Source organism: Oncorhynchus gorbuscha, unplaced genomic scaffold (genome assembly GCF_021184085.1).
Source record: "Oncorhynchus gorbuscha isolate QuinsamMale2020 ecotype Even-year unplaced genomic scaffold, OgorEven_v1.0 Un_scaffold_894, whole genome shotgun sequence".
NCBI classification, from domain to species: domain Eukaryota; kingdom Metazoa; phylum Chordata; class Actinopteri; order Salmoniformes; family Salmonidae; genus Oncorhynchus; species Oncorhynchus gorbuscha.
This window is the reverse complement of record NW_025745867.1, coordinates 143,802-170,767: the sequence shown is the minus strand read 5'-3', so window position 1 is coordinate 170,767 and position 26,966 is coordinate 143,802. Positions and strand designations below refer to the sequence as shown.

The window sequence follows — 26,966 nt, the reverse complement described above, 5'->3', positions numbered from 1 at the left end:
GCTGACCATTCTGCTGCTGTTCGGTCTCCATTCATTAGACTGGGAGCCTCATCCTCCCGACTGACTCCCTACAGCCTCCCAGTCTAGTCTCCCACTCTTCTCTCTCTGTTGCGCTCTTAGAGCCTGCTTAAAACCTCCCAATTTATGTCCCAGATCACTTTTGATTGGTCTCTCTTCTCTCTGTATTTCTCTCTATCTGCCTCCATAGTTCAGTGTGCTTAAATAGAGGTCGAAAAAGCCACATCAAATGTATAAAGGTATTTTGAATCTGACCGCCCTCCTTTGACTGTGGAGAGCAGCCATTTGAGTGAGTGGTACAGCAAGCAGAATGCTCTCTGCACACGAATGAATGGGTCTGCACAGCAGTCGGGCCTTGTCACGTTGAAAGTGAGACAATGATCGGGCCTTGCTGTGACTGTCTGAATGTCAAAATGATCACTGCATCTCCAGTTATCAATCATTGACAGGGGAAAGTCACTTTATTCTTAATATCATGACTCCTCGATTTTTATTTTTATATCCTGGAATTCTACCCATGAAAAATCTGAGACTGAGGCGTCGGTTGACTTGTTATTTTTCAGAAGTAGAACGTGTATTGTCACCCAGTGGCATTGTTGCTTCAAGAGCCCTGCCACAGAATACGGCTCTCTGACCATTTGGGTTGGTATTCACTGAATCTATTCCGTCTTTCTGATCCTGGCCATTTTCATTTAATTCATTCACCAAATTTATACATGCATGGTTGTTGATGAGGTTAATGGGACATTGGATATTGCCATTATTTTCCCCCAGACTTGTTGTCTGTGGGTATGGTAATGGTTGTCAAATATATATCTCAATGGTAAACTAAGAAAATGTAGAAACACAAATGTACTGTCTTAATTGAATCTAATTCCATCTATCGCTCTCTTTCCCCCAGGTTTAAGTGGGCAGCCCGCAGACATCGACAAAAGAAAAGAAGTGTTCGGGCAGAACTTAATACCTCCGAAAAAGCCCAAAACATTTCTTCAATTAGTTTGGGAAGCATTGCAAGATGTAACACTGATTATCCTGGAAGTGGCAGCCATAGTTTCATTAGGCCTTTCTTTCTATAGACCTCCAGATGCCGAAAGAGAACGTAAGCAACACCTCTATTTACGTCTTGTACTTGATGCCTAGGCAGTAGTGGAGTTAACTCTGTGGTTGTCTGACCATCCTGTGCTGGCTCAGATGTTTTCTTTTTAAATCGGAGCACTTTGGATCACCGTGATAGTTTGTAAACCACCTAGTCACTTCAGAAAGTATTCACACCCTTGACTTTTTCCACATTTTGTTAGAAGGTGGGATTAAAATGGATTTAATTATTTATTTATTTGTTAACGATCTGAACTAAAGGTCCCAAACATAATGATTTGTATTCAGGACATGAAGTTAATTTCTTTGCCACATTATTTGCAGTTTTACTATAGTGCCTTATTGCAAACAGGATGCATGTTTTGGACTATTTTATTCTGTACAAGCTTCCTTCTTTTCACTCTGTCATTTAAGTTAGTATTGTGGAGTAACTACAATGTTGACCAAACCTCAGTTTTCTTCTATCACAGCCATTAAACTCTGTAACTGGTTTAAGTCTCCCGAGACTTTGGGCTCCCGAGTGGTGCAGCGGTCTAAGGCACTGCATCAGTGCAAGAGGTGTCACTGCAGTCCCTGGTTTGAATCTAGGCTGCATCACCGTGATTGGGAGTCCCATAGGGTGGAGCACAATTGGCCCAGCATTGTCCAGGTTTGGCCGGGGTAGGCCATCCTTGTAAATAAGAATTTGTTTTTAACTGACTTGCCTAGTTAAATAAAATTGAACTCACCATTGGCCTCATGGTGAAAATCCTGAGCGATTTCCTTTCTCTCCGGAAACTGAGTTATGAAGGACGCCTGTATCTTTGTAGTGACTGGGTGTATTGATACACCATCCAAAGTGTAATTAATAACTTCACCATGCTCAAAGTGATATTCCATGTCTGCTTTTTATTTTATTTGTACCCATCTACCAATAGGTCTCCTTCTTTGCGAGGCATTGGAAAACCTCCCTGGTCTTTGTGGTTGAATCTGTGTTTGAAATTGACTTCTTGCCTGAGGGATCTTACAATTATCTGTATGTGTGGGGTACAGAGGCGAGGTAGTAATTCAAATATCATATTTAACACTATTGCACACAATGAGTCCATGCAACTTTTTATGTGACTTATTAAGTATATCTTTACTCCTGAACTTATTTAGTATTTCCATAACAAGGGGTTGAATACTTATTGACTCAAGACAATTCAGATTTTCATTTTGAATTCATTCTAAAATCATATTTCCACTTCGATGCTATGGAGTATTGTGTTTAGGCCAGTGACACAATTAAATTCAGGATCCAACACAACCGAATGTGGATCAAGTCGAGGGGTGTGAATACTTTCTGAAGGCACTGCAGGTGTCCATTGTACTGCACTGTGTACATTTGATTTGTATTTTGACTTAAATTCACTGCAGAGGGATAGTTTATTTAAATTTAAAATCTGTGGACGGCAATGCCGTCTGGGCCTGGTTGTCACCCGTTTACTATTTAATTACCAGCATTTAATGATGTGTTCAGATTTAGTCTGTTAGACACCTGGCAGTGTATCCCAGTAACTGTGTGCTTTGATCCTTATGCAGACTGTGGGAGCGCAGCTGGAGGGGTGGAGGATGATGGTGAGGCAGAGGCGGGCTGGATCGAAGGCGCCGCCATCCTGCTGTCGGTCGTCTGCGTGGTGCTGGTGACAGCGTTCAACGACTGGAGCAAAGAGAAGCAATTCCGCGGCTTGCAGAGCCGCATCGAACAAGAGCAGAAGTTTGCCGTTGTCCGCGGCGGCCAAGTCATCCAAATCCCCGTGGCTGAGATCGTGGTCGGCGACGTTGCACAAATAAAATACGGTAAGAGGGACCTCTTTCTGCGTCCCAAATGGCACCCTATTCCCTATCGAAGTGCACTACTTTTGACCCGAGCCCCATGGGCCCTGGTCAAAAGTAGTCCACTATGGCCACCCGGGGCGTCACTAGAGACCCGGGTTCGATCCCCGGCTGTGTCACAACCGGCCTTGACTGGGAGTCCCTTAGGGCGGTGCACAATTGGCCCACCATTGTCCGTGTTAGGGGAGGGTTTGGCTGGAGGTGCTTGCTTTGGCCCATCGCACTCTAGCGACTCCTTGTGGCGGGGCGGGCGCCTGCAGGCTGACTTCGGTTGTCTGTTGAACAGTGTTTCCTCCGACACATTGGTGCGGCTGGCTTCCGGGTTAAGTGGGCGGGTGTTAAGAAGCGTGGTTTGGCGGGTCATGTTTTGGAGGACTTACTCGGTCTTTGCCTCCCGAGCCTGTTGGGGAGTTGCAGTGATGAGACAAGATCGAAATTGGGGAGAAAAAATAATAAGTAGTCCACTACATAGGAAGACATTTAGGGCCCAGTTATCTGTTATTGGCGAGGATGAATTTACCAGAGTGTGTAATGTATTCTGTTTTCAGCCACACGTCTTGAGAATTCATTAAGGAATATTTTTTTCTGTTTGTGTCTACCAGGTGATCTCCTGCCCTCGGATGGTATTCTTATTCAAGGAAATGACCTCAAAATCGATGAGAGCTCCCTCACAGGGGAGTCGGACCACGTCAAGAAAACGCTGGAAAGAGACCCCATGCTGTTGTCAGGTAGCTGTTCTATTCTTGTTCTTCTGCTTTGGCTTGTTTTCTTATACTATGAAACTCATGGTGGTTGTAGATCAGTGTCCCGCCCTAGATTTGACCCCACCCCTAATAGTGGAATAAACCATTTTTGCAACTGGAATAGAAGGCCAGGTACCCCACCCCTAATTGTGGAATAAGCCATTTTTGCAAGTGGAATAGAAGGCCAGGCCCTTGATAGATCTTCTGACTGTGTCATGGAATGGGGTATGCAGGCAGTATCCAGCAATATTCTGAGCTTGAGTCCAGAAGTACCGTCAGGTAATTCGGCATTTTCCATAAAGAGAAATATCGTTCTGTGTTTTGTAAAGGCAGATTTGAAATGCTGCTTATTGTAATCTCTGCTCTGCATCAGACTGGTGTGCTTCAGTTGCACTTCTCCATTTTGATGAGAATGAATTCACCAATGTCAATCAGCAGACAGTGCTCTGACTGTGTAGCTACTTTTCTTGGTCTAGCCTACGTTTCTCAGGTAAAATGCTATATTAACTTCAAGAAAAACATTAGGAAATGTAGCTGGCTACATTTTATGATCAATATTAGAAATATGATGGCCATGTATTGTTTTTGCAAAAAAAATATCATAATTGTCAACTCATTTACTTATGTGGGTGCTAGTCAAATAGCGTTGCACTTCTGTTATCATCTGATGAAAATGAAGCGATTTTTCTGCCGACTGTGTTGCGCTAATGTATTTTCTGACTATTGAAGCAAAGCAACACCGACTTTCAGTATAAAATGCAGGTGAAATAGTTTAAAACCCATATTTTGTTGATTGTCTGTTTGAAAATGCATATTTCTGAACTCCTGATTGTGGACCCCTGATTGGACTTGATGGTGTAGGTCCAGGACTACTTGAGCGCTGGGAAATATATATACATACATACCTACCTACCTACCTACCTACCTACCTACCTACCTACCTACCTACCTACCTACCTACCTACCTACCTACCTACCTCTAAACCCTGTTTTATTTTGCCATCCGAGGGTATTGCTCATCTTGTCCCTAATCCCATTTTATGAAGGCACGTTGATCCTTTAATAAAAGGGCTTTTTATGGTCAGATCCCCAAGGAGGGGATTTTAAAAGTGCTTGTTTGCCTCTCCCAGCCCCCTTTGGTCTCTCCTCCAAGAGAGCATGTAGTCTGTATCATCATCCCACCTAGTTCAGACCAGCGCCTGCCTAATTAATTAACACAGGCATGGGGAGCTCTTAATGCACTTCTCTCTCTGTCTCAGTTGTGGGTGTTAAACTCTGGAGAAAGCTACTGTTGTGTTGTGGGACTCATGTTTCCATTTAATTCACTGAGGCTCACAATTGGCTTTTGATTAAAGGCTGGGAGTGTGCGAATGTGTTTGTGTGCTATCATCCAAGATGAGTATTTGAGACTCTGCTTTTGAAATGTCATTCCAAAACGTGATACACTTTATTCCATTTTGTATGCTCTTCATATTTAGCTGTAAATATAGGTCTACAGTTTCTCCGCTCAGATTTACTCACAATGACTACAGGCTCCCGAATCCAGACCCAGGACTGGAAACATCCAAAATATTCCTTACTATCAGTAGCAATTTATAGCAGATACATAATGCTGGGAGCAACAGAGCTAGGCAGGGCACACTGCACTGTCCATGTAATTGTAAGGGAGAATGTTGGTGCCTGTAGCATTAGCTGAGTAATAGTCAGGGGAACACCTAGCATTTACACTGTAGCATTAGCTAGGCGCCTGCCTTTTTGGCCCTACATCTCCTCTCTATCTGCGGGCAGGTTCAAACATCATGCTTATCTGTATCCCCCAGGTTTACTCACTTTACCACAGGAATCAGCATCTAGGACTGCAAACATCCACATTCCTCTCTCTCTCCATAGAATTGTACTGTAATGGAAAATGTTAGCATAGTCCTAGTCTGCATGGCTTTAGTTAAGTAATAGTAAGGAAAAGCCCTAGCAGAGGCCTTATACAGTGTAAGCATTAGTTGTATGTCTATGGCGGCACTACCTCACCCCCCCCCTCTGTTTACCCTCTACAGGCACTCACGTCATGGAGGGTTCCGGCAAAATGCTGGTCACAGCCGTGGGTGAGAACTCTCAAACTGGAATAATCTTCGCTTTACTGGGCGCCTCGGAGGAAGACGACGATGATGAGGAGGAGAAGGAGGCTAAGAAGAAGGAGAAGAAGGAGAAGAAAGAGAAGAAAAGTACGTTGACATTTCAGAGCGCGGCGGAATTACATTCATGATTCAGTTTTCTCTACCCTTGCTTTTTTATCATTTTATTATGCCTTTGCCTGTCACAGAGAACGACGTTTTCCTCTCAACAGTCTTTTGTTGAATTTCTATAGATGCAGTTGATGTGCAGAGAAGTGTGAGAAAGCAGAGTCAGACAGGTAGAGAATCAGTGGCCTCTGTCTGGGCTGTACACGGCAGCACCACTAATCACTTACTCACACAGCAGAGCAGACGGCACTGAGCTGACAGAGGAGAGAGGTTTGAACTAGAGCTAAGCTGAGCACAGGTCAGGTCTCAGCTGTGGTGGGACTTATTTTGGGAGAGCTGCTGCTTCAATGGGAATAGTTGGCAAGGCTTTACTTTAGCATTTGTTGCCGTGTTCAATGCTGCTGTGCCTGTGTAGTCGACAGACTTGTAATTGAGTGCTTTCAGCTCACGATGGGATATATGCTGTTAGTGTTTGTTCTACATATAGCCAAGTGCCTTCTGCCATTCTTTGTTCAGCAATTGTAGTTCTATTCAATCAAGGCCGTGTGTGTGTATACACTACATGACCAAAAGTATGTGGGCACCTGCTGGTCGAACATCTCATTCCAAAATCATGGGCATTAATATGGAGTTGGTCCCCCACTTTGCTGCCATAACAGGCTCCACTCTTCTGGGAAGGCTTTCCATTAGATGGTGGAATCAAAAGGTGTTTGATGGGGGTTGAGGTCAGGGATCTGTGCAAGCCAGTCTTGTTCTTCAATACAGATCTCGACAAACCATTTCTGTATGGACCTCGCTTTGTGCATGGGGGCATTGTCCTGCTGAAGCAGGAAAGTGCCTTCCCCAAACTGTTGCTACAAAGTTGGAAACAGAATCGTCTAGAATGTCATTGTATGCTGTAGCGTTAAGATTTTCCTTCACAGGCACTAAGGGACCTAGCCCAAACTATGAAAAACAGCCCCAGACCATTATTCCACCAAACTTTACAGTTGGTACGATGCATTGGAGCAGGTGGTGTTCTTCTAGAATCCACCAAATCCAGATTCATCTGTCGGCCTACCAGATGATGAAGTGTGACTCGTCACTCCAGAGAATGTGTTTCCACTGCTCTGGAGTCCAATGGCAGTGAAAGCTTTACACCACTCCAGCCGACGCTTGGCATTACGCATGGTGAACTTAGGCTTGTGTGAGGCTGCACGGCCATGGAAACCAGTTATTGTGTTGACGTTGCAGTCAGAGGCAGTTTGGAACTTGGTAGTGCGAGTTGCAACCGAGGACAGATGATTTTTACTCGCTTCAGCACTAAGCGGTCCCGTTCTGTGAGCTTGTGTGGCCTAGCCTTTGTTGCTCCTAGACGTTTCCACTTCACAATAACAGCACTTACAGTTGATTGGGGCAGCTCGAGCAGGGTAGAAATTTGAACTGACTTGTTGAAAAGGTGGCATCCTATGACTGTGCCACGTTGAAAGTCACTGAGCTCTTCAGTACGGCCATTCCACTGCCAATGTTTGTCTATGTATGGAGATTGAATGGCGGTGTGCTGGATTTTATACACCTGCCAGCAGCGGGTGTGGCTGAAATATCCAAATCAATTATTTGAAGGGGTTTCCACATACACAAAAGTATGTGTGCATACGTTTCAGGGTTTTGAAACAAGTTAATATACTTTAGTAGGATGTGGATCAATTTTCAGGCTTTCGGTGTGTTTGTGTATGATGAAAGTGGCTGGCTGTAGTTCTATTGTGTGTGTGGACTTGTTTGGTATGAGGCGAAGGTGTAAGAATGGCCTATTGGCTGGAGGAGCTGATTTAGAATGTGCGTGTCATAATGCAATCCCAGCATTCATCTGTTTGGCTTCTCATAAAAATTATTGGCATCTCTCACGGTATCAAATCAAAATGGGAGATTTACATAATTGGAAGTATATTAAATTGGTCAGAATTGCAGCCGTTTGCAAGTTGCTCCCCAATAAGTGACTGACTCTATTCCTCTGGATTTTACTTTCCATCCACAGAGCAAGATGGAGCAGCCGAAAACCGCAAGAAAGGTGAGTAACAGGCCAGAGTGCGTTTTCATTTCCTTTTGACTTGGTTGCATGCTGCTACAGTACCTTGATCTGTTTTGCTCTACATTATTGCCTTCTCCTCAGCCCATTTAACAGTATTGGATTTTAGTTCAACCTTGATCTGTCGCTTAGCCTGGTGTCAGTAGAAGTAGCTTAATCTGTATCGGGTCAGGTTGTTTCCCCATGCTACTCTGTGGCCTTGTGGGTCAGAGTGTGCGTGCCCGTGACTGGTCCATTCATTGTCTAGTCTGGGCCAGTATGTTACCTTCTCTCTCTCGCCCTCTCTCCCTTGCCTCGCCAAAAATTTAGAGGCAGGTGCTGTTGAATTCAGCTATGGCGATTTAGCGAGGAGATTACAGCCCTGTAACAATCTTGGGGAAGAGCATCTTCTTTTTGGCCTTCTCACTCCCTCTTTCTCTCTCTTATTGATTGAGGACGTAGCTGTCCAATCTGAAGCCTTCATTCTATAGTACTCATAGACCTTGTCAGCTGTTCAGCGTCATGCTATTGTACGACCGTGAGATCCAGCTCTCTAAAGTCCATTGAGTCAGCCAGTGTCTACAGAGCGGCAGCTGTGCTGTTAGCTAGCGGAGCCTGTTCATTGAGGTCCTGGCGCTGCTCCTTTGTGCACAGATTCTCTCTTTGCCAGGAGTGAGCAGAATAATCCTTCAGTCTGGGATTACAGGCTGTGTAAATGCAGAACACACCACCTGGGAATATTGTGGCACCCATCCTGCAGATGCTGGCTGTGTGGCTCCTGGCATCAGCAAGGGAGGAGCCTGGGGATAGAATCGATTGGTGATATGTAATGACTGTTCAGTCAGTCCAGGGCTGGGAGAGAGACAGACGGTATATAATGACTGTTCAGTCAGTCCAGGGCTGGAAGAGAGGGAGACTGTATATTATGACTGTTCAGTCAGTCCAGGGCTGGGAGAGAGGGAGACTGTATATAATGACTGTTCAGTCAGTCCAGGGCTGGGAGAGAGGGAGACTGTATATAATGACTGTTCAGTCAGTCCAGGGCTGGGAGAGAGACAGATGGTATATAATGACTGTTCAGTCAGTCCAGGGCTGGGAGAGAGGGAGACTGTATATTATGACTGTTCAGTCAGTCCAGGGCTGGGAGAGAGGGAGACTGTATATAATGACTGTTCAGTCAGTCCAGGGCTGGGAGAGAGACAGGCGGTATATAATGACTGTTCAGTCAGTCCAGGGCTGGGAGAGAGACAGTGGTTAAGCCGACACAGGTATCCTTCCCTGCAGTGCTAGCCCTGGCAGGGCTAGAGATAATGATTTTATCATTTGGAGAGTTGGTTAAGAGATCAGCCCTGCTGGCCTGCCTAACCGCCTGTCCACCGTCAGACCAGGGGCTCAGCGTCTTCTATGTTACTTGGTCAGATGAGTCAAGGTGCCTGCTGACGTTTTCAAACCCGGGAGGGAAGGGGGCGTTAGAGGAATTTAAATGGTGTCTGTCTGGCCAATGTCCCAGCGGATTCCACAGAATCCAGGGCTGCTGCTCGCTGAGTGGGAATATGGTAATTAGATTCCTACCAAATTACGTTTTGGACCGGACTCAAAATTGCGATGACTTTTACCCCAAGTTCCCTTCCAAAAGTACTCCTCTGTGAATCGAAGCCAAAGCCTAAAGAAAAGGTTTGCAAAAAATATGGCACCCTGTTAAGTCTCTTTGAAAATGACTCCTTATTGAATCACACAAAAGGACTGGAGAGATGGAACTACTAGTCATTGATTTTCCAACTTGCTTATCTCAACCCCGCCCCCCTCAACTTCTATGTCCAAAGTTTGTTTGCTTTACCGGTTGTGCAGTGACTTGCTTTTTTAAATGAACATACAAAAATGAACAGTAATCAGGTTATGGTCAGTAGGCATGAAGTAAGAAAGAGAAAAATTACAATGGGCCATTTGATTGTAAGTGTACCTGTAAATCCTGTTTCAAAATCTTAGTTTGCGCTTGTTGCCTGCTGAACATGAGCCAGGTAGGCAGAAATGCAAGGCTACTAGTGCTGGTTTTCCTTCCTAACTGCTAGTTCATTCAACAGCAAATTGGTTGGCAAAACAGTCCAGTTGATTAGAACTAAAACATGAAAACCAGAGGCATTCTCACACTTGAGGGCTGGTAATTGAAACTGCAGTAGGAGTACCTCCATTCTGAATCAGTCCAACCTTTAAGTCAACGTCTCCTCTCTTCTCTCCCCCTCAGCTAAAGCCGCGGACGGAGCCGCCATGGAGATGCAGCCGCTCAACAGCGACGAAGTCGACATCGACGAGAAGAGGAAATCCAACTTGAAGGAGAAGAAGGAGAAGTCCGTTCTCCAGGGGAAGCTAACCAAATTAGCAGTACAAATTGGCAAAGCCGGTCAGTGAACTTCTCTTTTGTCTCGCTCTCTCGCTCTCTCGCTCTCTCGCTGTTCTCGCTGTCTCTCTCGCTGTCTCTCGCTGTCTCTCGCTGTCTCTCTCGCTGTCTCTCTCGCTGTCTCTCTCGCTGTCTCTCTCGCTGTCTCTCTCGCTGTCTCTCTCGCTGTCTCTCTCGCTGTCTCTCTCGCTGTCTCTCTCGCTGTCTCTCTCGCTGTCTCTCTCGCTGTCTCTCTCGCTGTCTCTCTCGCTGCTCTCTCTCGCTGTCTCTCTCGCTGTCTCTCTCGCTGTCTCTCTCTCTCTCTCTCTCTCTCTCGCTGTCTCTCTCTCTCTCTCGCTGTCTCTCTCTCTCTCTCGCTGTCTCTCTCTCTCTCGCTGTCTCTCTCGCTCTCTCGCTCTCTCTCTCTCTCTCGCTGTCTCGCTCTCTCGCTGTCTCGCTCTCTCTCGCTGTCTCTCTCTCTCGCTGTCTCGCTCTCTCTCGCTGTCTCGCTCTCTCTCGCTGTCTCGCTCTCTCTCGCTGTCTCGCTCTCTCTCGCTGTCTCGCTCTCTCTCGCTGTCTCGCTCTCTCTCGCTGTCTCGCTCTCTCTCGCTGTCTCGCTCTCTCTCGCTGCTCTCTCTCGCTCTCTCTCGCTGTCTCGCTCTCTCTCGCTGTCTCGCTCTCTCTCGCTGTCTCGCTCTCTCTCGCTGTCTCGCTCTCTCTCGCTGTCTCGCTCTCTCTCGCTGTCTCGCTCTCTCTCTCGCTGTCTCGCTCTCTCTCTCGCTGTCTCGCTCTCTCTCTGCTCTCGCTCGCTCTCTCTCGCTGTCTCGCTCTCTCTCTCGCTGTCTCGCTCTCTCTCTCTCTCGCTCTCTCTCGCTCTCTCTCTCGCTGTCTCGCTCTCTCTCGCTGTCTCGCTCTCTCTCGCTGTCTCGCTCTCTCTCTCGCTGTCTCGCTGTCTCGCTCTCTCTCGCTGTCTCGCTCTCTCGTCTCGCTCTCTCTCGCTGTCTCGCTCTCTCTCGCTGTCTCGCTCTGTCTCGCTGTCTCGCTCTCTCTCGCTGTCTCGCTCTCTCTCTCGCTGTCTCGCTCTCTCTCTCGCTGTCTCGCTCTCTCTCTCGCTGTCTCGCTCTCTCTCTCTCGCTGTCTCGCTCTCTCTCTCTCGCTGTCTCGCTCTCTCTCTCTCGCTCTCTCTCGCTCTCTCTCGCTCTCTCTCTCGCTCTCTCGCTCTCTCGCTGTCTCGCTCTCTCTCGCTCTCTCGCTCTCTCTCGCTCTCTCTCGCTCTCTCTCGCTCTCTCTCGCTCTCTCTCTCGCTCTCTCTCGCTCTCTCTCGCTCTCTCGCTCTCTCGCTGTCTCGCTCTCTCTCGCTGTCTCGCTCTCTCTCGCTGTCTCGCTCTCTCTCGCTGTCTCGCTCTCTCTCGCTCTCTCGTCTCGCTGTCTCTCGCTCTCGCTCTCTCTCGCTGTCTCGCTGTCTCTCTCGCTGTCTCTCTCGCTCTCTCTCGTCTCGCTCTCGCTGTCTCTCGCTGTCTCGCTCTCTCTCGCTGTCTCGCTCTCTCTCGCTGTCTCGCTCTCTCTCGCTCTCTCGCTGTCTCTCTCTCGCTGTCTCGCTCTCTCTCTCGCTGTCTCGCTCTCTCTCTCGCTGTCTCGCTCTCTCGCTGTCTCGCTGTCTCGCTGTCTCTCGCTCTCGCTCTCTCTCTCGCTCTCTCGCTCTCTCGCTGTCTCTCTCTCGCTGCTTCCCCCTGACTCTATCCGCTCTCTCTCCCCGTTCTCTCTCTCTCTCGCTGTCTCTCGCTCTCTCTCTCTCTCTCGCTCTCTCTCTCTCTCTCTCTCTCTCTCTCTCTCTCTCTCTCGCTCTCTCTCGCTGTCTCTCTCTCTCGCTGTCTCTCTCTCTCTCTCGCTCGCTCTCTCTCTCTCTCTCGCTGTCTCTCTCTCTCTCTCGCTGTCTCGCTCTCTCTCTCGCTGTCTCGCTCTCTCTCTCGCTGTCTCGCTCTCTCTCGCTGTCTCTCGCTGTCTCGCTCTCTCTCTCGCTGTCTCGCTCTCTCTCTCTCTCTCGCTCTCTCTCGCTCTCTCTCTCTCTGTCTCGCTCTCTCTCTCGCTGTCTCTCTCTCTCTCTCGCTGTCTCGCTCTCTCTCTCGCTGTCTCGCTCTCTCTCTCGCTGTCTCGCTCTCTCTCTCGCTGTCTCGCTCTCTCTCTCGCTGTCTCGCTCTCTCTCTCGCTGTCTCGCTCTCTCTCTCGCTGTCTCGCTCTCTCTCTCGCTCTCTCTCTCTCTCTCTCGCTGTCTCGCTCTCTCTCTCGCTGTCTCTCTCTCTCTCGCTGTCTCGCTCTCTCTCTCGCTGTCTCGCTCTCTCTCTCGCTGTCTCGCTGTCTCTCTCTCTCGCTGTCTCGCTCTCTCTCTCGCTGTCTCGCTCGCTCTCTCTCGCTGTCTCTCTCTCTCTCTCGCTCTCTCTCGCTCTCTCTCGCTGTCTCTCTCGCTGTCTCTCTCGCTGTCTCTCTCGCTGTCTCTCTCGCTGTCTCTCTCGCTGTCTCTCTCGCTGTCTCTCTCGCTCTCTCTCGCTGTCTCGCTCTCTCTCGCTGTCTCGCTCTCTCTCGCTGTCTCTGTCTCGCTCTCTCTCGCTGTCTCGCTCTCTCTCGCTGTCTCGCTCTCTCTCGCTGTCTCGCTCTCTCTCTCGCTGTCTCTCTCTCTCTCTCGCTCTCTCGCTCTCTCTCTCTCTCGCTGTCTCGCTCGCTGTCTCTGCTCTCTCTCGCTGTCTCTCTCTCGCTGTCTCGCTCTCTCTCTCTCGCTGTCTCGCTCTCTCTCTCTCTCGCTGTCTCGCTGCTCTCTCTCTCTCGCTGTCTCGCGCTCTCTCTCTCTCGCTGTCTCGCGCTCTCTCTCTCTCGCTGTCTCGCTCTCTCTCTCGCTGTCTCGCGCTCTCTCTCTCTCGCTGTCTCGCTGTCTCGCTCTCTCTCTCTCGCTGTCTCGCGCTCTCTCTCTCTCGCTGTCTGTCTCGCTCTCTCTCTCTCGCTGTCTCGCGCTCTCTCTCTCTCGCTGTCTCGCGCTCTCTCTCGTCTCTCTCTCGCTGTCTCGCTCTCTCTCGCTGTCTCGCTGTCTCGCTCTCTCTCTCTCTCTCGCTGTCTCGCTGTCTCTCGCTCTCTCGCTCTCGCTGTCTCGCTCTCTCTCTCTCGCTGTCTCGCGCTCTCTCTCTCTCGCTGTCTCGCGCTCTCTCTCTCGCTGTCTCGCGCTCTCGCTGTCTCGCTCTCTCTCTCTCGCTGTCTCGCGCTCTCGCTCTCGCTGTCTCGCTCTCGCTGTCTCGCTCTCGCTGTCTCGCTCTCGCTGTCTCGCTCTCTCTCTCTCTCGCTGTCTCGCTCTCTCTCGCTCGCTTCCCCCCTGACTCTATCCCCTCTCCCCCGTTGCTCTCTCTCTCTCTCGCTCTCTCCCCCTGCTCTTTTGCGGTTTCGCTCTCTCTCCCCCTTTCTCTTGCGGTCGCGCTCTCTGAGGTTCGGGTCAGTACTCTGTAGTCTAGTAGGAAGACCTGGGGTGTATTCATTACCTCTTGCATCGGAAACTGTTTAAGAACCAAACGGAAACTAACAGAACAACTTGGAGGGATGTACCTTAATTTGTCCAATAGGAACTTTAGTTTTGGTTGCAAAACATTTTCCATTGACAGTAAATGTTTTGGCAACAGAATGGGCGTAAAGATTACATTCCTGTTGATTTATATTGTGGGTGAAGAGTGATGAGTCTCACTACTGTGTTCTCTCTAGGCCTGGTGATGTCTGCCATCACGGTCATCATCCTGGTGGTGTTGTTTGTGGTGGACACTTTCTGGGTGCAGGGCCTGCCCTGGCACAAGGACTGCACACCCATCTACATCCAGTTCTTCGTCAAGTTCTTCATCATCGGCGTCACCGTGCTGGTGGTGGCCGTCCCCGAGGGTCTTCCCCTGGCCGTCACCATCTCCCTGGCCTACTCTGTCAAAGTAGGTTCCCCTTCCGCCTCAGGGTCTGCGGAAAAAGCACTATACCAGACAATAAGCCATTTTATTGGTTGTAGTTGTCTGAATATGGAGTGTCTGTTGGGGCTGTGAATATATGGAGGAAATATAACGATTAGCTGGCTACTCATTAGCACGTAGGCTTGTGCTTGAGAGATTGTTTATGAGACCTGTGTTGGGTTTCTATAATGCCTGTTGTAAGAAGGTAGTCATTATTAGTGGATGTGCATTATGCATGGTTCTTTTATTTTTTATTTATATATATATATATTAACCTTTATTTAACTAGGCAAGACAGGTAAAGAACATTCTTATTTACAATGACGGACTTGTTCAGGGGCAGAACGACAGATTTGTACCTTGTCAGCTCAGGGATTCGATCTTGCAACCCTGTCCTTCTGGTAACATTTGTTACAAAAATGGCAATTTCATAGACTTGAAAGCTGTGATTATTGCAAAAAAAGCAAGGTTAACTATTTGTATTAAATAATTAGTGGGTGTTATGGTTGTGGAAGGCTTATATTTACCTTAGGTATCATTAGATTATTCCTGACTGTTTGAAAATGCAGTGTATTGAAGACAAAGCTTATTTAGAGAAAAAAAAAATCATCAAACATCTCATTCCTAAATCATGGGCATTCATATGGAGTTGGTCCCCCCTTTGCTGCTATAACAGCCTCCACTCTTCTGGGAAGGCTTTCCACTAGCTTTTGGAACATTGCTGCGGGGACTTGCTTCCGTTCAGCCACAAGCGTTAGTGAGGTCTGGCACTGATGTTGGGTGATTAGTTCTACTCCCAGTTGGCAGTCCAATTCATCCAAAATGTGTTCGATCAGTGCTTTGTGCAGGCCAGTTAAGTTCTTCCACACCGATCTCAACAAACCATTTCTGTATTGACCCCGCTTTGCATGGGGTTGTTGTAATGCTGAAACTGAAAAGGGCCTTCCCCAAACTGTTGGAAGCACAGAATCATATTGAATGTCATCGTATGCTGTCACATTAAGATTTCCCTTCACTGGAACTAAGTGGCCTAGCCCAAACCATGAAAAACAGCCCCAGAACATTATTCTTCCTCCACCAAACTGTACAGTTGGCACTATGTATTCAGGCAGGTAGCATTCACCAAACCCAGATTAATCCGTCGGACTGCTAGATGGTGAAGCGTGATTCATCACTCAGGAGAACGCATTTACACTGCTCCGGAGTCCAATGGCGGCAAGCTTTACACCACTCCAGCCAATGCTTGGCATTGTGCATGGTGATCTTAGGCATGTGTGCGGCTGCTCAGCCATGGAAACCCATTTCATGGAGCTCCCGACTAACCGTTCTTGTGCTGACATTGCTTCCAGAGGTAGTTTGGAACTTGGTAGTGAGTGTTGCAACCGAGGACAGATGCTTTTACGCGCTTCAGCACTCGGCGCTCCCGTTCTGTGAGCATATGTGGCCTACCACTTTGTGGCTGAGCCGTTGTTTCTCCTAGACGTTTCCACTTCACAATAACAGCACTTACAGTTGACTGGGGCAGCACTAGCAGGGCAGAAATTTGATGAACTGAAAGGTGGCATCCTATGACGGTGCCACGTTGAAGGTCAATGAGCTCTTCAGTAAGACCATTCTACTGTCAATGTTTGTCTATTGAGATTGCATGGCTGTGTGCTCGATTTTATACACCTGTCAGCAACATTTGTGGCTGAAATAGCAGAATACACCAATTTGAAGGTGTATCAACATACCTATATATATAATATAATATAGTATATATAATATAGTAAATATAATATATAGTATATCATGACTCACCGATAAGTTTGAAAACATATCACCCAGCCACTGTGGCTGTGCAAGGTTACAATTCATCAGTTAATTTCCTGGTGTAGCTTTTTACCACGAGCAGTGTGAACAGACCCACACTGCCAATGAGCTTTACCTGTTAACTCAAGCTTCATTCGCTTACATAGTAGGTTAGCCCTCAGTCAGTTAGCCCTTCACTTAGCTAAGACTGTAGCTTTAAGAGGCTAGCCATGATACATTAAAGCCAGTTGGCTGTGTCATGATCCTTCTAATTGGAGTTGTTGGGCCGCCAACAGGTTGATTAGTAATATCAGTAGTAAACCCTAGCCCTGGAAGACCAGTATCTAAGGCATTATCCAGCCCACTCACACCACTGTAGACTTAGAAGCTACAGCAGCTTTTGATGCAGAGGGGAGAGGATGCCACTGCAGTACTGTTGAATGGAAAAGCTTAGTTAAACCGTCCCTTTCTATTTTTAGGCTTTTGACCCCCTTCAGCAGCTCATATTTACCTTCTGCAGCTCATATTTAATTCAATGACCTTTTTCATGATGTCTCCCCGTCTCCCTCCCCCCTGTCTTCTTCCTAACAGAAAATGATGAAAGACAACAACCTGGTGCGTCACCTGGACGCCTGTGAGACCATGGGCAACGCTACGGCCATCTGCTCGGACAAGACTGGCACGCTGACCATGAACCGCATGACGGTGGTGCAGGCCTACGTGGCCGACAAGCACTACCGCAACGTGCCTGAGCCCCAGCTCATCCCCGCCACCATCATGGACATCCTTGTCCTGGGCATCAGTGTCAACAGCGCCTACACCACCAACATTATGGTGAGGGAGGTTGCCTCGAGAAATGGTGTACTGCACAGGCGTGTGTGTGTGCGCGTGTGTGTGCGCTGTCGATGTGCAGTCGATGTGCAGTCACTGGTGGGTTTAGAATAGATGTTGTTGATGATTAAATGTGGGGTAGGAGTTTTGCTTGTAAATGTCATGTCAGTAACAAATCACTAGTATGACATGACTGAATGTGCTGTTAATAGTCTCCAACATGACCTGGGTCCTAATCATTAGGCCATGCCGTAGCAAAACATTTTCCAGTGGGAGACCAGCTTGTTTTCTTGTTGGGCATGTACAGACGGTACCTCCTCATTGCATTCAGTTTGGTACCGGTTTCTTCTGTTTTGTGCCAACTGAACACGACCCTTACGTGATACTTGGTGTGTCTCTCTCTGTCACCAGTCTCCGGAGAAGGAAGGTGGTCTGCCGCGCCAGGTGGGTAACAAAACCGAATGTGCCTTGCTGGGCTTCGCTAATGACCTGAAGCGTGACTACCAGGCCATCCGCAACGAGATCCCTGAGGAGAAGCTCTACAAGGTCTACACCTTCAACTCCTGCAGGAAGTCCATGAGCACCGTGCTGAAGAACGCCGACGGGAGCTTCCGCATGTTCAGCAAGGGAGCCTCTGAGATCCTCCTCAAGAAGTAGGTTTGGGTTTCAAGCTAAATCAAGCTGCTCTCAGTATTCGGTGTGGGGTGAATCTTAACTAGTCAATGGTAAACTAAGTGTAAATTGGTGTCTAAGTCCCTGTATGGATTATATGGTTCTGTGGGGCTCAGTTGGAAAGAGTGTTGTGCTAGCAATGCCAAGGTTGTTGGTTCAATTTCCACATGGATCACACACATACTAAAATGTATGCATTCAGTAAGTTAGTTTGGACTACCGGGTCTGCTAAGTGGCATATATACCCAATGATATTCTATACCGGGGCGGCAGGGTAGCCTAGTGGTTAGAGCGTTGGACTAGTAACCGGAAGGTTGCATGTTCAAACCCCCGAGCTGACAAGGTACAAATCTGTCGTTCTTCCCCTGAACAGGCAGTTTACTCACTGTTCCTAGGCCGTCATTGTAAATAAGAATTTGTTCTTAACTGACTTGCCTAGTAAAAAAATAACCTGTACACTATCGGTATTTTATTTTATCACCTCATACAAACATGGAACACCTTTGGTTTTGTAGTGGATGGCACACAATTAGTAGAGCACTAAGCACCTCTCATTCAAAGAGCTTAACATGGGTTCTAGGTGGCCAGGCAGGCTTGCAAAGGAATTGTTTTCGGCTTAAGCGCTAAGTAGTTCAAGTGCATCCCACCAAGCCCCTTAACATAGCTTCTTAAAAACAGGCCCGGAGAAATGAGTCTAAGCCTCCCAAATGGCTCTAAACATGCCTCCTTTTTACCCACCTATAGGGTCTGGTCAAATGTAATGCACTATGTAGGGATTAGGGTGCCGTTTGGGACGAAGTCAAAGAAACAGGCTTCTTGCTGTGTGTTATCACCTCGCTGGGTCTAACCATCACACCCGTCTGTTGCTCCCTCTCTCGCCCTGTCCCTCTCTCGCTTTCCTCCACCACCAGGTGTTCTAAGCTCCTGACGGCGAGCGGCGAGACCAAGGTGTTTCGTCCCCGGGACAGAGAGGACATGGTGAAGAAGGTGATTGAGCCCATGGCCTCAGAGGGCCTGCGCACCATCTGCCTGGCCTACCGCGACTTCCCTGTCTCGGAGGGCGAGCCTGACTGGGACCAGGAGAACGACATCCTCACCAGCCTGACCTGTGTATGTGTGGTGGGCATCGAGGACCCAGTCAGACCCGAGGTCAGTTTATGGACCACAGTCAAACAAAACAAGCAGACTGACATTAGCAAAGATACAGTGGAGTAATATGTAGTACTTTACCTACCACACACCCGACATGGCTTCTCAGGCATGAGGCTAGTGAAAAGGAAGCAAGCCTCTGCACACAGTTGTATGCAAATGTCAGAGTTATTGTGTTATTGACATTTCCATTGACCCCGAAGTGTGTTCTTATCAGTATAGATATGTGGCATTCAGAAAGGCCACTGACTAGGAACAACTCTGGGTCCTAGTTAATGGTTCATCTCTGTCAGTCTCACACATGGTCTATCAACAGCTCCTGTTATGGTGAAAGTTAAAGACCCATTGCAACCAGATGGTGTATTGAGGATGACTTGTTCCCTATGGAACAGAAGTGGTTTGCTCATACAGTGACCTTGCCCCAGACCTGAAGACTTGAGCTGAGCCTAGGGTTGAGCTCTGCAAGCTAGGACAGTCCTGCAGCTGTCGGGAAACCTGGATTTCACAGCCAGTCAGTCACATTAACATCTCTCTCTCCGCCCCTCCAGGTCCCGGACGCAATCAAGAAATGTCAGCGTGCCGGGATCACGGTACGCATGGTAACCGGGGACAACATCAACACGGCCCGCGCCATCGCCACCAAGTGCGGCATCCTGCAGCCCGGAGACGAGTTCCTGTGCATGGAAGGCAAGGAGTTCAACCGACGGATCCGCAACGAGAAGGGAGAGGTGGGTTCAATGTATTGTTGTGGCTTTACACCAAAACACAATCAACTAGGTCGTGTTCATTATCACCAAATAAGAAAGACTTATTTTCATTTCCCATTACAAAAGGTTTGAGACCTTTTTCCATTGTGTGACCTAATGAACACGACCCTGTTTGACATTGTACTTCAGTGTTAATTAACTTAGTAGGGTTAGTTGGCCCTGATGGACTAATGTAATGAGCTAACAACATGGTTGATAGATGAAGAATTGGGATTGTAGGCTAATCAGTCTAATTTCTCCCTTCTAGATTGAACAAGAGCGCATTGATAAGATCTGGCCAAAACTCCGAGTACTTGCACGATCCTCACCCACCGACAAGCACACATTAGTCAAAGGTACTTCGCTTTGCTCTTTCAGGATGAAAATGAAAAATGTCATTTTCACAAGTCACAGTGTCCTGAAATCCGTCATTATAAATGTGTTATTTGGTAATATTTTTCTCTCTCCCCCCAGGTATCATTGACAGTACGGTCTTAGAACAGAGGCAGGTGGTAGCAGTCACAGGAGACGGCACCAACGACGGGCCCGCCTTGAAGAAAGCTGATGTCGGCTTCGCCATGGTGAGACTCATTTCTCTGCCAGTCCTATCACAAAGTAACATGTTGATACTAGTTGGCTGTAAATGATAGCCGGTACTGTATGGAATCTCATACTGCCCAGATAACCGTGAGTCAGATAACGATCATGATGGAACTTTAATCTGCACTTTTATATGGGGAGTCAAAAACGATGTTGGCATTGTAATCTTAATGGATGTAATTTACTGCATGTTTACAAAGCATCACAATGAATGTAATCATGTGTAAAAAAGAGAAAGATGTGGAACTAAAGTTCAACCAGTTTGACTGACTGATAACATCACACTCTGTAGTGACCAATGGCCACCACATATCGGCACATATCAACAGTAACAACAAACGTACTGCACCGCAATTACATGTGTATAGGGCTACGACTACATGAATATGGAACTCTTGTTTCTCTCACGCATTTTGACTTAATGAGACCGTTATGAGTTGACAGAGGGGTAGACTGGGATATGAGGAATGGTATGAGTTGACAGAGGGGTAGACTGGGATATGAGGAATGGTATGAGTTGACAGAGGGGTAGACTGGGATATGAGGAATGGTATGAGTTGACAGAGGGGTAGACGGGGATATGAGGAATGGTATGAAGGTTTGATGTGGGGATTTAACCCTTGTCTCCTGGGAGAGAAATGTGTGTCTAGAGCAGAGGGCTTTAACACTAGACCACGGCTCTGCACAACTTCAATATAGAACTTAATGTGTGTGTGTCACCTGCAGGGTATCGCCGGCACAGACGTGGCCAAGGAGGCATCTGACATCATCCTGACGGACGACAATTTCAGCAGCATCGTCAAGGCGGTGATGTGGGGCCGCAACGTCTACGACAGCATCTCCAAGTTCCTCCAGTTCCAGCTCACCGTTAACGTAGTGGCCGTCATCGTGGCCTTCACCGGCGCCTGCATCACGCAGGTAACACACAAACTAGGGATGGGCACGGTTATGCAGATATCCCACCGGATGGTGCCATTCCATTACTTGGGAGAGTATTCATTTGTAAGAAGAATATAGACCTATTTTAATAATGAAAAAGATTTGTCTGAAGTTAAATAAAATTGTCTGACATTGCTACATAGCCTACAAGATAGACCATTGGGGAGGCAGGTAGCCTAGTGGTTAGAGCGTTGGGCCAGTAACCGAAAGGTTGCTAAATCGAATCACCAAGCTGACAAGGTAAAAATCTGTCGTTCTGCCCCTGAACAAGGCAGTTAACCCACTGTCCCTAGTTTGTCATTGTAAATAAGAATTTGTTCTTAACTGACTTGACTAGTTAAAGGTTAAATGAGGGGGGAAAAATGTATTATTTATTTTTGAATACAAGTTTTATGACAGTGATGTGAGCACCCGTAAAAAGGACTGGCATGTAGCCTACACATCCGTTTCACCAGATGGTGTGATCGATAAACTATGGCAGCAACAAGTTTGTCTAACTAGCGCATGTCGGTTTGGCTACTTTCTCTCCCTCCATGCCTCACACAGACTCACACACACCTGCTCCTCCCCCACCTTCGGCTGAAACAAGCAGAGCACAGCACCCCAGCTCTGTCGCTCGTTGATATGACTCATTGTATGTGATATGCAGAAAAATTAAGCGCTGTGCTCTTGGTTTTGATTTGCATTCAGAGGGTTTGGTTCTTAGGAGCAGCACCAGGATCTATCCTCCCTGAGCTTGAATGACAAGCTTTGTCACCTATGACTGAAGAGTGTGTGTGTGTATCCACAATGACTGAGGCAGTACAAAATGGAGCAACCAATTTATTCTAATGTATTCCCTTGGATCAGAGCTGCTTTTCAGGTTCTCTGACTAGAGGTAGCGATCATCCGCCCCTATTTGACCTGTTGGTCACAGCAGCCGCCAAATTAGTGCTCATCCAGGCGTAAAACAATGGTAAATGGGCCTGCAATAGAAATGGAACAAACAGCTATTTAAAGCTCCGGGCCTGAGCTGTGTGCATTATCCAACAGTGCTGTAATTTTGAGATAATGAGTGTTGAGTGGCTGAGCATTTACTAGAGGGCCACATGGGTCAAGAGACACACACACACACACACACACACCTACTGAATGCTAGCGTAGATGCTAATGTGTTTACATGTGTGTAGCTAGCCATTCTGCTAGCATGCTAAGCTGCACAATGTATGAAGTTAGCTGCTTTGCTAGCATGCTAAGCTGTCAATGTGTGTATGGACGTATGTAGCTCACTAGCTCCTCTGCTGGTGTGAAGTGGTTTGCCTCTACTGGAGCCCAAATAGCTTTGGTGATTCAGCAAGCGGACACCTGTATAGCCATTTGTGTCATTTATGAGCAGTGTGTGGGCTACTGAAGTCTTTTGCTCTTCGTGTTATGGCCTGCACTTTGAATGCGTTGGTTGGATTTGTGCAGTGTGTCTACAGTCTGACGTTTGGATAGTGTGGAGGATGTTATGTAAGTAGTACTGACTGCATGAGTAATCTTTCTGACTCTGTCCTGCTCTCCCCCCCTTTCTGTATCTCTCCTCTTTCCACTCCCTTCCCTCTGTCTCCCCCTATCCTTTTCCTACCTCCCTCTCTCCCGCCAGGACTCTCCTCTGAAAGCTGTCCAGATGCTCTGGGTGAACCTGATCATGGACACCTTTGCCTCCCTGGCCCTGGCCACTGAGCCCCCTACTGAGTCTCTACTGCTGAGGAAGCCTTATGGCCGCAACAAGCCCCTCATCTCCCGCACCATGATGAAGAACATCCTTGGCCACGGAGTCTACCAGCTCATCATCATCTTCACCCTGCTCTTCGTAGGTAAAGTACTAGAGTGTGTCGGGCGGCAGATAGGCTAGCGGTTAGAGCGTTGGGCCAGTAACCCAAAGGTTGCTTGTTCATATACCTGAGCAGAACAAGGTGAAGACCCTGATGATGTGCCCTTGAGCAAGGCACTTAACCTTAATTTGATCCAGGGGCGTGTACAACGGCTGCAAAACAACACATTTCACTGTCCAATGTCAGATTAACCTCAGTCGGCAGAAGGCTGAGAACATTTAATATAATAATAATATATAATAATATAATAATAATTGAACGTTTAAGTGAAATTTGCTGATCTTTTGATGTGAAAGAGGTGTTCTGATCTCAATGGGACTACCGCGAGCAGCGGCACAGATATTTTGATGAGCAAGATGCAGCACTTCGCTCTCACACAGTATCTGCACATGTGCAAGGGTTCGTTTTAACGCTTTTAGTGAGTGGTAGCCACCTGACCAAAACAGAGGTGAAGTTGAGCCTTATGCTTCAACGTTCTTAGTAGTTGTGGAAATTGACCCACCATACTGTTTCCTTTCTGCATCTACATCATTCCACAGAGGGCCTAGTGTCTGCAGGTTTGAGTTTTTTCCTTTCAATTAAGACTTAAACAACCAGGTGAGGGGAGTTCCTTACTAATTAGTGACCTTAATTCATCAGTCAAGTACAAGGGAGGAGCAAAAACCCGCAGACACCCTCTGTGAAATGAGTTTGACACGTGATCTAGATAAAATAAAGATATTTCAAAAAGGTAGTGGGTCAATGCTTCACCTCCCCCGTCTCTCTCCTCTCTCTCTCTCCTCCTCCTCCCAGGTGAGCAGATCTTTGACATCGACAGCGGGCGGTATGCACCCCTCCACTCGCCTCCCTCGGAGCATTACACCATTATTTTCAACACCTTCGTCCTCCTGCAGCTCTTCAACGAGATCAACGCCAGAAAGATCCACGGCGAGCGCAACGTCTTCGACGGCATCTTCAACAACCTCATCTTCTGCTCCATCGTCTTTGGCACCTTTATCATCCAGGTAACACTTGGTGTCTAGTGTCTTCAGACTGTAGCATGTCTGCTTGCTGGAGTTGCTCACTGCTTTAAACAGACACCATTTTAGAAAATATATATGTTTTGGTCATTTAACAGACGCTCTTGTCTAGAGCGACATACAATTAGTGGATTTGTCTTCAGATGGCTAGGTGAGACAACCACATCACAGTCGTAGGGAGTACATTTTCCCTCATTAAAGTAGTGATTAGCAAATCCAGCGCTAGGGGGTTCATTTAAGATGCTCTTAGAAGAGGGTTTCAGATGTTTAGGGTAGACTGGTTCTTCCCCATATATAAGAAGGCCAGGGTTCCCTTAAATGAGTCATTTCAATGGCTCTCACCTGGATAAATAAAGAATCAATAAAAACAAAACCCAAAACCATATTCATACATGGTACATATGAAACCTGTTATAACACTCATATCTGTCAAATGGAATTATCAGCAAACCAAGAAACTGTGAATGAAAATGAGCTTGACCTCTAAATATGTTTCTTTCCTCTCCGGCCTCTCAGATAGTCATAGTGCAGTGGGGAGGCAAACCTTTTAGCTGCGTGGGCCTGAGCATCGACCAGTGGCTATGGTGCACCTTTCTGGGCTTTAGCAGTCTCCTCTGGGGTCAGGTAAGAAGACCCACACACACACAGTGAGTTGCAAGTGCGTCACCTGTAACTTTCCAACACTGCCCCATCCGTCAGGGATACACTACTGCCCCAATGTGGCTGTGTTGGGTAGCTGAATTGCCACACTGTATTGAAATGGCTAGTTGGATGATGATCTTTACAGAAGGATCTAGAATTCCTGATTTGAGTGCTGTCATGATATTTCTGATATTTCCTGTTGACCTTCTCATGTTTTTTTAATGTTGTTGATTGTGATGTCATTAGTTGTGCATTTTGTGATGCTGACCTAGCAAGTAAATGGCCGGACATGATCACAGACCAAACATTGCTTTGTCACCAGTAGGGTTGCACATTTTGGGGAATATTCAGAGGTGGAAACTTTCCGTGGGAATTAACGGGAATATAGGCAAATTAATATTAATACCATGTAGATATTTTTGCATTGGATATATTTACGACATCATATGGAGACAGAAACATAAACCCTTTTTCCTTACTATAAGTAGGCATAATTGCAAATGATTAAATCCTTCCAATAGAAAAAATAATTAGTTCAGAATTTTAATTAAATGAGTTGACTCTTCACATGGGATGATTTCACTGAACAACTAAATAAAGGAAATATTGAATGATCCCCAATGATCCATCATCCCCCCCCCCCAAAATTTGACATACATCTGTAAAATTATAGTCTAGAAACTAAAGCTTTGGTTGTCTTCCTCTCAGGCTTCCATGTCTTCTTCCTGAACTACCTCAATGTCCACCTCTTGAACATCAGACTCTGAGGCCTCATCTTCACTGTCACTTTCCAACCTTGTTGAGGATGGTTTATTGTCAGGCTCAAAAAGCCTCAGATTTGGCCAGATGGCCACCAATTTTTCAACCCTTGCATTGGTCAGCCTGTTGCGTGCTTTGGTGTGTGTGTTCCCAAACAAGGACCAGTTGTGCTCTGAGGTGGCTGAGGTTGGTGGGATTTAGAGGATGATGGAGGCGCCTCAGATCCACAGCCCCTTCCACCAGGTGGCTGATAAGATATGTTGGCACGACTGTCATTGCATCTCCATCCCAAAGCCCTTGCTTGGAAGTGTACTTTGCCAGACTGCCAAGAATCTTGCCCTCATCCAGGCCAAGGTGGCGAACACTGTAGTGATGACACCATAGGCCTTGTTGATCTCTGCACCAGACAGGATGCTCTTGCCGACATACTTGGGGTCCAACATGTACATTACGGCGGGTATGGGCTTCAGGCAGAAGTCTTCATGCTTTTTGATGTATTTCAGAACTGCAGTTTCCTCTGCTTGGAGCAACAGTGAAGTGGGCAGGGCAGTACAGATTTCTTCTCTTACATCTGAACATCAGGCATCGTCTCCCTCAATCCGTGCGATGGCTACTGCTATCGGTTTCAGGCTGCTTACCACTCTCCCAAAATATCTCAACCAGGAGGATCCTCTTGATGGGGCTGTCCATATCAGCAGACTTCCCCTACAGGAGACTGTCAAACATGATGACAACACCATCCCAACGGGTGTTGCTGGGCAACTTCAATGTGGTGCTCTTATTCTTCTCACTGCTTGGTGAGGTAGATTGCTGCTATAACTTGATGACCAGTCACATACCTAACCATTTCCTTGGCTCTCTTGTCGAGTGTATCCATTGTTTTCAGTGCCATGATGTCCTTGAGGAGCAGATTCAATGCATGAGCAGCACAGCCAATGGGTGTGATGTGAGGGTTGGACTCCTCCACTTTAGACCAAGCAGCCTTCATTATCGCAGCATTGTCTGTCCTCAGTGCAAATACCGACTGTGATCCGAGGTCATTGATGACTGCCTTCAGCTCATCTACAATGTAGAGACCGGTGTGTCCATTGTCCCTTGTGTCTCTGTTCTTGTAGAATACTGGTTTGAGGGGTGGAGATGATGTAGTTAATTATTCCTTTCCCACGAACATTTGACCACCCAACAGAGATGATTGCAATACAGTCTGCTTTCTCTATGATTTACTTGAACTCTGTTGAACTCTGCAACCAGCAAATGAGTAGAAGCATGTCTGGTTGGAGGGGTGTATGTTGGGCGAAGAACATTCAGCAATCTCTTCCAATACACATGGCCTGTGAGCATCAGAGGTGAACCAGTTGCATACACAGCTTCAAATCAAATCAAATTTTATTTGTCACATACACATGGTTAGCAGATGTTAATGCAAGAAACATCCGACAATGCAGTGATCAGTAATCTAACTAACAATTCCAAAACTACTGTCTTATACACAGTGTAAGGGCAAGACATTCATCAGCATTTCTCTTGACTACGTTCCTCCATTGAGTAAAAAGAAAAATCAGATTCCAGGAGGACCATGAGCTGTTGCTATCGATAAGGTGTCTGATTCATAATTTTCACCTCTAATAG

The 26,966-nt window shown here is 47.1% G+C and overlaps 1 protein-coding gene across 7 annotated transcripts in view; it reads left to right on the top strand.

The window, feature by feature from the left end:
* Positions 1–26,966, top strand: part of atp2b1a (ATPase plasma membrane Ca2+ transporting 1a) — a 54,737-nt gene that overhangs the window by 20,940 nt on the left and 6,831 nt on the right. For 5 of the 7 annotated variants that reach the window (XM_046336005.1, XM_046336001.1, XM_046336007.1 and 2 more), the window contains exons 3-20: positions 920–1,117; positions 2,677–2,934; positions 3,573–3,698; positions 5,765–5,932; positions 6,076–6,120; positions 7,965–7,997; positions 10,237–10,392; positions 14,104–14,318; positions 16,716–16,958; positions 17,367–17,608; positions 18,539–18,776; positions 19,325–19,504; positions 19,791–19,878; positions 19,997–20,103; positions 20,849–21,040; positions 22,686–22,899; positions 23,710–23,921; positions 24,453–24,560. In XM_046336005.1, coding sequence (XP_046191961.1) covers positions 920–1,117; positions 2,677–2,934; positions 3,573–3,698; positions 5,765–5,932; positions 6,076–6,120; positions 7,965–7,997; positions 10,237–10,392; positions 14,104–14,318; positions 16,716–16,958; positions 17,367–17,608; positions 18,539–18,776; positions 19,325–19,504; positions 19,791–19,878; positions 19,997–20,103; positions 20,849–21,040; positions 22,686–22,899; positions 23,710–23,921; positions 24,453–24,560 — 3,023 coding nt within the window. The remainder of the gene's footprint in view (positions 1–919; positions 1,118–2,676; positions 2,935–3,572; positions 3,699–5,764; positions 5,933–6,075; positions 6,121–7,964; positions 7,998–10,236; positions 10,393–14,103; positions 14,319–16,715; positions 16,959–17,366; positions 17,609–18,538; positions 18,777–19,324; positions 19,505–19,790; positions 19,879–19,996; positions 20,104–20,848; positions 21,041–22,685; positions 22,900–23,709; positions 23,922–24,452; positions 24,561–26,966) is intronic. The other 2 variants (XM_046336006.1, XM_046336004.1) reach the window with 1 other exon arrangement.